The sequence below is a fragment of the Elephantulus edwardii genome, unplaced genomic scaffold, assembly GCF_000299155.1.
Source record: "Elephantulus edwardii isolate Elephantulus edwardi_28Jun2011 unplaced genomic scaffold, EleEdw1.0 scaffold00146, whole genome shotgun sequence".
Lineage (NCBI taxonomy): Eukaryota > Metazoa > Chordata > Mammalia > Macroscelidea > Macroscelididae > Elephantulus > Elephantulus edwardii.
The window spans coordinates 6,526,485-6,535,121 of record NW_006399896.1 but is presented as its reverse complement, the minus strand read 5'-3'; the positions used below and the strand labels follow the sequence as shown (position 1 = coordinate 6,535,121).

Genomic DNA, 8,637 nt, shown 5'->3' with positions numbered 1-8,637 from the left:
ATCAATGACACTGTTCTGTAGTTTCCACACTCAGTTGGGTCACCTTTCTTTGGAATGGGAACAAGTATAGATCTCTTCCAGTCAGTTGGCCAAGTGGTTGTTCTCCAGACTTCATCTTTTCCCTTTGTTTTGGCTTCTGGATTCTGTAATGCAATTTCATAGTTTCTTACATCTATTTTAGCTTTTTCTTTATCTTCTGTCTTTATAATGACCTTTTGCTTTTTTCATGGCAACGATGTCCGTTCTAGAGACTAAAGTGTGCCTAATCCAGGTCATGGTCTTCACAATTATTTGCTATGCATCAGAGAGGTCTGTTTTGGAGAGAGTGAAACCAAGTTTCTCCTTGGGGGCTAAGATTTTGAAACTCTGTCTCACATACTTTGGGCACATAGCCAGGAGAGACTGGGCCTTGAAGGAGGACATCATGGTCAGAAGGGTGGAGGGACAGTACAGGAGAGGGGAGACCCTGGATGAGATGTATTGATACACTAACTGGCGTAGTGGTAGTTGGTGTGTCAGAATCAGTGAGACAGACTCAGGACAGGACAGGCTTCTGAACTGCTGTACATATGGTCACTATGGGTCACAGGTGATTTGACTGCACATAACATCATCCTTGATTTCATTCCTTTGTTAAGAGAGCTATTCCTTAGAGATGAACATCATTCTGGGAAAGAGAGGAAGGCCCTCAGCCAGGTGTACTTCTCCTCAGTGATTGAGCAGTGGGTAAAATGTCAGGGATTGTGAGGATGGCACAGGACAGAACAGGGTTCAGGTCTGTCGTTCACAGGGTCACTATGAGTTGTACTTAACCCAGTGCACCTAACAGTGTCTTGTGGTCCGTGGTCACACTCTGAGAACCACAGACCATGGCATAGGGCAGTACTTTGGACTGAGCGTCCATATGCTCACCGCTAGTCAGCTCTCTGTGTCTCGCCAGCGGACATTGGCGACCTGCTGGAGCAGCTGGTGGAGGAGATCACAGGCTCCTTGTCAGGCCCGGCCAAGGACTTCTACCAACGGGAATTCGACTTCTTCAACAAGATCACCAATGTGTCGGCCATCATCAAGTAAGCAGCAGGGCTGAGACATGGCCTTGGGGTCTGCGTCTGGGCCAGCCTGTCTTGTGTATTACATAGTGTTCCCCTCTGGAGCTCCAGGATGGACTGGAGTCCTGCTTGGTGGAGGAGCAGCTGGGGTCTCAGAAAATGCATGGCTGTGCAAGCTGACCTCTGAAAGCATACCCACATTTTGTGGCCTGATTAGAGGCCCCTCTGCTCACTGAGTTTTAAAGGATCCTGGTGCTCTTAGGAAAAGCAAATTTCCTCTGCAGACCCGTTTCCCCAGACTCTCTGTTCACATGGTTCTGGCTCCATTCTTGGACGTCTGTGGCACCATCTGTAAGGGACCAAGTCCTGGAGTCACTAGCCATAAACAAAGTCCCAGAGAGCATCCCAGCATGTGACTGTTATTAGGTTGTTAGTATGACTCATAGCCACCCTTTGAACAACAAACCTGAACCCTGGCCTGTCCTGCTCCATCCTCATCATCTGGGACCTGCCTGAGCCCATTGCTGCTGCACTGTGTCCGTCCTTCTACTTGAGGATCTTCTTCTCTTTGGAGAAGAGGCCTATAGGTTCTCTCAGCAGTGCCTCCTTCTGGGGCCGCACACTAACATATCCCAACCATGGCAGCATTTGTCCAGCCCAAGTTCTCTGGGCAGGACGTAACATAGAAGAGGTGGCACCAGCAGCCTATAACTCACAGAGAGTAAAGGGCAGAAAGGCAGCTCTAAACAGCTCTCCGTCCAGTGAGGGCTACCTGGTGCCAGCTCATCTATACGATCCTACAGAAGGTCACAGGGCACACATGACAACCAGATGTTGAACCCAAAGCCACCTGCCTCAGTGCCCCCACCATGTACCTAAGGCAGCAGAAGTGGTCCTGTGAGCCCCTGCAGAGCTGTGGGGTGCATCTTTCAGATGAGGAGGGTGGGCATGGGTGTCTGCTTGCAGAGGAGCTGGGCTAGCAGCCTCACTGTTAGAAGGCAGCCAGGATGGTGGAGCCTTGGAAGAAGCACCTCTGTCCCATCCCACAGGCCCTATCCAAAAGGTGATGAGAGGAAGAAGGCGTGTCTATCTGCGCTGTCAGAGGTGAAGGTGCAGCCAGGTGAGCAGGCACCTGACACAGGTGTGGAATCCTTGGTCCTAGGAGTGTGGCGGCCTGAGGCTAAGTTCCCTCACACTCTCTTGTCCAGGCAGAGCCCAGCCTTGGCCATCTCTCTGGATGGGCCTCTGCCAAGCAGGGAATGTCCCAGTGGCAAGCATGCTGCACTTTGTCTGCTGGCCACCACACTGACATTTCCACTAGCACACTCATTGCTATCAGCACACTGAAGCCAGCAGAGCATGCTTACACTGTCGTCGGCACACTGCGGCCAACACACCCACACTGCCACTAGCACATTGACACCACGGCCAACTCACTCATACTGCAGCTCTCCCTGGGAAAAGACCCCAGCATGCACTGGAGCTGGGCAGGGCAGGCTACACAGATGAGCAAGGGTGGGCCACCACCAGGAGCGGGCCACTCCTATTTGGTCGTGTCCTATTCCTGTGAATGGCCAGCATCCATGCACGCCCTCACAGCCCACTGTGCCATATCACGTTGTCTGTGATGACTATGACCAAGTTAAGCTCCTGCCCCAGCTCACTCAAGAGCTCAGCTTCCCGGATACCCCCACTTCCCCCCACAGAAATGCACAGTTGAGGTTGGGGAGCCTGCACACAGATGCCACATTTCCAGGCCAGTTGAACCCAGACCCTGCACTTGGGCCTGAGGAGGCAGCAGAGTCCTAGATAAGAAGAGAAAAGGGGAGAGTTATGTGGTGGAAGGGCCCCACCCTGGGGTGGACAGGTGAGGGGAGCAGGGAACAGTGGCCCTTGGCAGCCAGCGAGGTCTTCCCTCAAAGGCTGCCCCTGTGGGGGTCCAGGACCCTGTCACCATGGCTACCTCAGGGAGCAGCTTTCTGGAGACTAGCCGGCCCTTAGCTGGTGATGAGTTCCCTAAAGACTAATGGTCATCCTGCCCCTTTGCCCATTCAGTGAGTGTGAACAGTGCACTGTGTGATGGGAAAAGGGTGCCCTGATGAGCGAGGGGCCCTAATCCAATTATTGGACCTAGTAGGCCCAGGGGCGCAGTGTGCCCTTGCTAGAGAGACCAGCCTCCTGGGGCTATGGCTCACTTGTCAGGGGGACCCCAGTGATGCTCACTGTAAAAACCATGGAGCAAAATTCCCAGGTGCCAGAGCCCTTGAGTACCAGCACTTTTGCGAGGGAAGACAGCTGTGGTGGTCTGTGGGTGGGAGCACCAACCCTGCTCAGCTGGCCCACACACATCCCATGACTGCTTCGTCCCTCCTCAGGCTGTTACCTGCCCAGCAACCCAGAGGCCATCGTCCTGGACATTGACTACAAATCTGGGACCCCCATGCAGAGGTGCAGTGCCACTCCTCCTACCTTTGTTTCTGGTGGGGTTCTTTTTTGCACCGGGGCTCAAACCATGTCTTCTGTCCCCCTTAGTGCAGCAAAGGCCCCATACCTGGCCAAATTCAAGGTGAAACGGTGTGGTGTAAGCGAACTTGAGAAAGAAGGTGAGCGGGAATTTCTGCATTTTGTCTAAGTCTTCAGCACTCTCTTGTCCCACTGGTTTCTCGTGGATATTTCCTTTACCACTGGCTTGCTAGAGAAACCGTCTCTGCTCACATGTGGATGGGGGGCTGCCCCCAAATGTGCCCAGCCAGCCCTCCCAGCAGTCCTGAGACTGAGAGGACATCGGTTCTCAGTTGCTGTTGCAACAACACTCAGTGAACCTCGGTCTACCCACATCTCTGCACTGCACTGCACAGCGCACGCCACGGACCTCAGCACACTTAACTCAGAGCCCCGCAGGCTGCATTCTTAGCACCATTTGAGCTGAAGTATCCTTCTAATAATCCTTAGCTCTGGGAGTCCCTCCACTGGCTGCCCCATGGTCCCTTGAGGGCTTAGTAGAGACACCTAAGGGCTTCCAGCTAGGGCTGCCCCCCCCACCCCCACAGGCTTCTCATCAGTGACCAGGAGTCTACCTGCTTCACTCACCCAGGGCTGCGGTGTGCCACTGACTCTGAGGAAAATGGTATGCCAGACACTGATTCTCAAAAGATCTCCTGGCAGGCTGCCATCTTCAAAGTCGGCGATGACTGCAGACAGGTAGGGAGCCAGGCCCTGGGCACCCCAAGGAGGGTGTCCCACTAAGGCACCTGGTGTCCCAGAATGGAGAGTCGGGTATGCCTCCTCAATTCAACGGGCCTCCATCAGACACAGGAAGCCTAGTCCTGCCTCCTGCTGGCTCTTCCAACAAACACATCCTGTGGGTACAGGCAGGTGTCCTGCCAGCCAGGGCTAGGATGAAGCGCTGATGGCTCCCCTGCCCTGCTCATTCCCAGGACATGCTGGCCCTGCAAATCATCGACCTGTTCAAGAACATCTTCCAGCTGGTGGGCCTGGACCTCTTTGTGTTCCCCTATCGAGTAGTCGCCACAGCCCCTGGGGTAAGTGTCTGCCACCAGCCACCCAGCCCAGTGCCACACCCTGTGGCCTTAGCAGTGGCTCCTTTCTCCTCAGTGCGGGGTGATTGAGTGCATCCCTGACTGCACCTCCAGAGACCAGCTGGGCCGCCAGACTGACTTTGGCATGTACGACTATTTCACACGCCAGTATGGGGACGAGTCTACCCTGGCCTTCCAGCAGGTACTATAATGTCCAGGCTGAACCAGCCAGGCTTCCTGGGGTTTCAGAGGAGTCTCAACTCCACTGAGGAAAGCAAGCCAGATCTTGAGCTCGGAGGTCAGTGTTCCTAGGTCTGCCCCCCAACTCTGGCTCCAACTTTCCTACCAGGCTCGATACAACTTCATCCGCAGCATGGCCGCATACAGTCTCCTGCTGTTCCTGCTGCAGATCAAAGACAGGCACAATGGCAACATCATGCTGGACAAGAAGGGCCATATCATTCACATTGGTCAGTCCCCACCGTGCGGCTCTTCCTACCCTGCAGCCCCCGCAGCAGGCGTGTCCCCGTGGGGTCCCTGGGGGTGGATGGGAACCCTTTTCCCCCTGTCAAGGAGGGTCCAGTGGAGAACAACCAGAATGGGCCTAACTTTGTAAAAGGTGGATGTGCCACAACAGGAAAATTCAGGGAGACGCACCCTGCTGGAAACTCACTAGAAGTGCTTAGAAAACAGCGGCAGTGTGTGTTTATCTAGCAACCAAATCTCCAGACAGAAAACAGTGGTGCCAGCTCAGTGATGTTCCAGGCGCTAGGCCTTGAATGTGTCACTGCCACCCCAGCCCTCACCTCACCCACGTCAGGTTCCAGACGGGACTGCTGTGTCTCTTCCCAGTGCCCCCTCTCCCATCTTAGCTAGCATTCCAGCACACCGACATTTAGAAATCTGAGTCTGTTCCATTTACTTCCTTGTCCACAACTGAGCCAGCTCAGATTCTCACCCAGAAGAGCTGCAGGACAGGGCTGCCGGGAGCAGACTGCATGTCCAGCTTGGACTCTCCTCCCCATCGACAGCACGACCCTGTGGCCTGCTTGTTCCTGGTGTGGGCTGGCAGTCCTGGGAGCCCACCACCAGCCTGCCCAGTGCCTTGCGCCCTCCTCTCCAGAAAGAGGGTCCCCTTTAGTCACAGGCAGTTTTGGGGTTTTTCCAGACTTTGGCTTCATGTTTGAAAGCTCCCCTGGTGGCAACCTGGGCTGGGAGCCAGACATCAAGCTGACGGACGAGATGGTGATGATCATGGGTGGAAAGATGGAGGCCACGCCCTTCAAGTGGTTCATGGAGATGTGCGTGCGTGGCTACCTTGCTGTGAGGTAAGCCTTGGAGTGGGTCGGGTGTAAGGCTCCCAAGTACTGAGTCAGCAGGACTCCCACAGGGCAGGCTTCAGGGTCAGGGGAGTGGCGGGCAGCTCAGCTCCAATCCAAGGGCCAGCACACAGGGGCCTACCCTGGGTGACCACCACGGTGCTGTGAAGGGACCTTGTATAAATAGAGGCATGCACCAAGGTGCAGAGAAAACACAGCAGGGCCTGGTGGGCAGCCGTGCCAGGCCAGGCTTCCTGTGCCCCTGCCTTGGGCCAGCGATAGCTGCTGAGTGCGGTCTTCCTGTCCACATTCTCAGCCAGGTCCATTACATTGTCATTAAATGCTGTGCTGACCACCAGAGGCAGTCACTGTCCTGGGTTCACAGCCAGGACCCCCTTATCCAGGCCACAGTGGACTGTGGTGACACCTGGACTGCCCCTCCAGGATTTGCCAAGAGCTAGTGGCACTGTGCGCCATAGACCACTGCCCAACAAGAGAGGGAACCAGGGCCTGTCCACAGGGCTCCATGCCCTCAGGCCTCTCTTCTACAGAGGAGTGGTAGTGTCATATTTATACTGTGGGGTCTCCACAGGGTTCTGTGCCCCTCAGGCTTAGTCCCTATTGTGGGGGTCAGCTTACTACTGTGGGGTCTCCCCAGGGGTCTGTACCCCACAGGCCTGGTCTCTATTGAGAGAGGATCAACTCTCTACTGTGAGGTCTCCACAGGGGTCTGTGCTCCTCAGGCCTCTCCTTCACCAGGGGTCTCAGCCCTCAGAACTCCCTGACCAAGGCCCACTAGGTGTCAGGGGGCTTTGGGAATTGAAGCTCTGGTGTGGTGAGTGCTGAGGGAATTGTGGAGGGGGAAGGGAGACCCTCAGACACATGCAGTGCAAGGCTTGGCTGCCACCCTGCTGCCCCACCCTTCCTTATCCACCCTTACCCCGTAGGCCTTACATGGATGCTGTCGTCTCTTTGGTCACACTCATGCTGGACACGGGTCTTCCCTGCTTCCGAGGCCAGACGATCAAGCTCCTGAAGTAGGTCCCCAGCAGACTCACCAGCTTGGGGGTGGTGCTTGTTCTTCAGCCATGGTGCCAGTGAGAACAGCTGCATCCTGGGTGCTCAGCAGTGTGGCTGCTTTCAAGGCGGAACGAACTCCCTGAAGCTTGTAGAGACTACAGGGGCTTTCACCGGATGTGGGACGGCCCCACCATGGCCAGCCTAGACTCCTGGAGTACCTTTAGTCTCGTTGGGCCCCTGGACCCTCCAGCTCCAGCTTCTACTGTCTTCCCATGCTTAATCTACCCTGTGGGGGAGCAGAGCCCTGTGCGGGTCAGCTGGGAATACTCTTCTCACTCCAGGCCACCACAGTAGCCTTTCAGAGGGAGCTCAGCTCACAGATTCTAAGCACTTATCCCCAAGAGAATGTCCACCATGCTGGGGGCAGAGTGGGTCAGCCACCATGAAGCTCAGGTCCCAGGCTGAGAACTGACTCCGTCTTCCTCCCACCACCCCGCCAGGCACAGGTTTAGCCCCAACATGACCGAGAGAGAAGCTGCGAACTTCATCATGAAGATCATCCAGAACTGCTTCCTCAGCAACAGGTGAGCCCTGGTTCTGGCCCCTGTACCCACCTGACCCTGAGCATCTGGCCCAGACCCAGAGGACAGCGTGTCATGGAGCCCAGGTGGGAGACCCCCGAAGCAGCAGAGGGCAGGGCCAAAGGGTGGTCAGGTGAACCTGGCAGGGGACTGAGGGTGGAGGAGGATCTGGCTTCATGACAGGCCAGAGGGATGCTTTGAAATTGGGTCCCCTGCTCCCCTTTCACACACCAGCCTGTCCTCTGAGCAAAGGACCATGACAATGGAGGCCATGGGAAGGTTGGGTACAGGCACCGATGGCAGAACCATAGTGAGGGGTTATGAGGAAAGAGAAGGGGATCAGTTGGCATTGGGGTTGTGACCAGAGGAGCCAGGTGAGCAGGATGCCAGCAGGCAGGGTGAAGAGAAGGAGTTGGGGTGAAGATGCTGAGGAGGAATCTGCAGACATAGAGGTCTAGGTGAATCAGGACCCAGAGAAGTGAGGAAGCAGGGACCTGCCAGACCAAGAACCAGCCCCAGCAGTCCTTCCTGAGGGTGGGGGAACAGTGAGGCCTGAAAACAGAAGTACAAAGTAGAGAAGTGCTAGGCACCTCTGGAGGAGTTACAGTGCCATTCTGGTGAGAAGGGCTGCCGAGAAGAGTATGTGCTGATCTGCTGACTGGGCAGGGCTTGAGGGAAAGTGATCAAGGAGTGGAGGGGGCAAGTCCCCAGGGCACTCACATTCCCAGACAGAGAGGGATCCTGACCATGCGCCCTAACCAACGTTCTCTGCTCTCTCGCTTTGCAGGAGCAGGACCTATGACATAATCCAGTACTATCAGAACGACATTCCCTACTGAGCAGAGCCACTTGGCTGCATGCACACGTCTGTCAGCACCATGCACGCTCCTGTGGACCCTCTGAAGCCATGAGCCCTGTGTGTACACCTTGCAGGCCAGCCTCCTAGCTACGTGCAGGGGGTGTACTAGCGGGCAGAACCCACATCTGGTGGGTTTTTCTTCACAGAGCCACCCCACTTGCAGTCTGGTCCTTCCTTAGGCATGACAGGTGTGGCTTGGGAGTAGTGACAGTTATTTGATGTCACTGTTGATGCAGAGCTGTGTATACTTTGTTTGCACTGGACACATTC

The 8,637-nt window shown here is 55.4% G+C and overlaps 1 protein-coding gene across 1 annotated transcript in view; it reads left to right on the top strand.

Moving 5' to 3' along the window:
• PI4KA (phosphatidylinositol 4-kinase, catalytic, alpha) overlaps positions 1–8,347 on the top strand; it is a 196,063-nt gene extending 187,716 nt beyond the window's left edge. The window contains exons 44-55 of the mRNA XM_006894563.1: positions 941–1,070; positions 2,099–2,169; positions 3,425–3,497; positions 3,582–3,652; positions 4,144–4,250; positions 4,487–4,591; positions 4,665–4,790; positions 4,938–5,058; positions 5,757–5,916; positions 6,855–6,944; positions 7,428–7,511; positions 8,296–8,347. Coding sequence (XP_006894625.1) covers positions 941–1,070; positions 2,099–2,169; positions 3,425–3,497; positions 3,582–3,652; positions 4,144–4,250; positions 4,487–4,591; positions 4,665–4,790; positions 4,938–5,058; positions 5,757–5,916; positions 6,855–6,944; positions 7,428–7,511; positions 8,296–8,347 — 1,190 coding nt within the window. The remainder of the gene's footprint in view (positions 1–940; positions 1,071–2,098; positions 2,170–3,424; positions 3,498–3,581; positions 3,653–4,143; positions 4,251–4,486; positions 4,592–4,664; positions 4,791–4,937; positions 5,059–5,756; positions 5,917–6,854; positions 6,945–7,427; positions 7,512–8,295) is intronic.
• Positions 8,348–8,637: the final 290 nt, after the last annotated feature.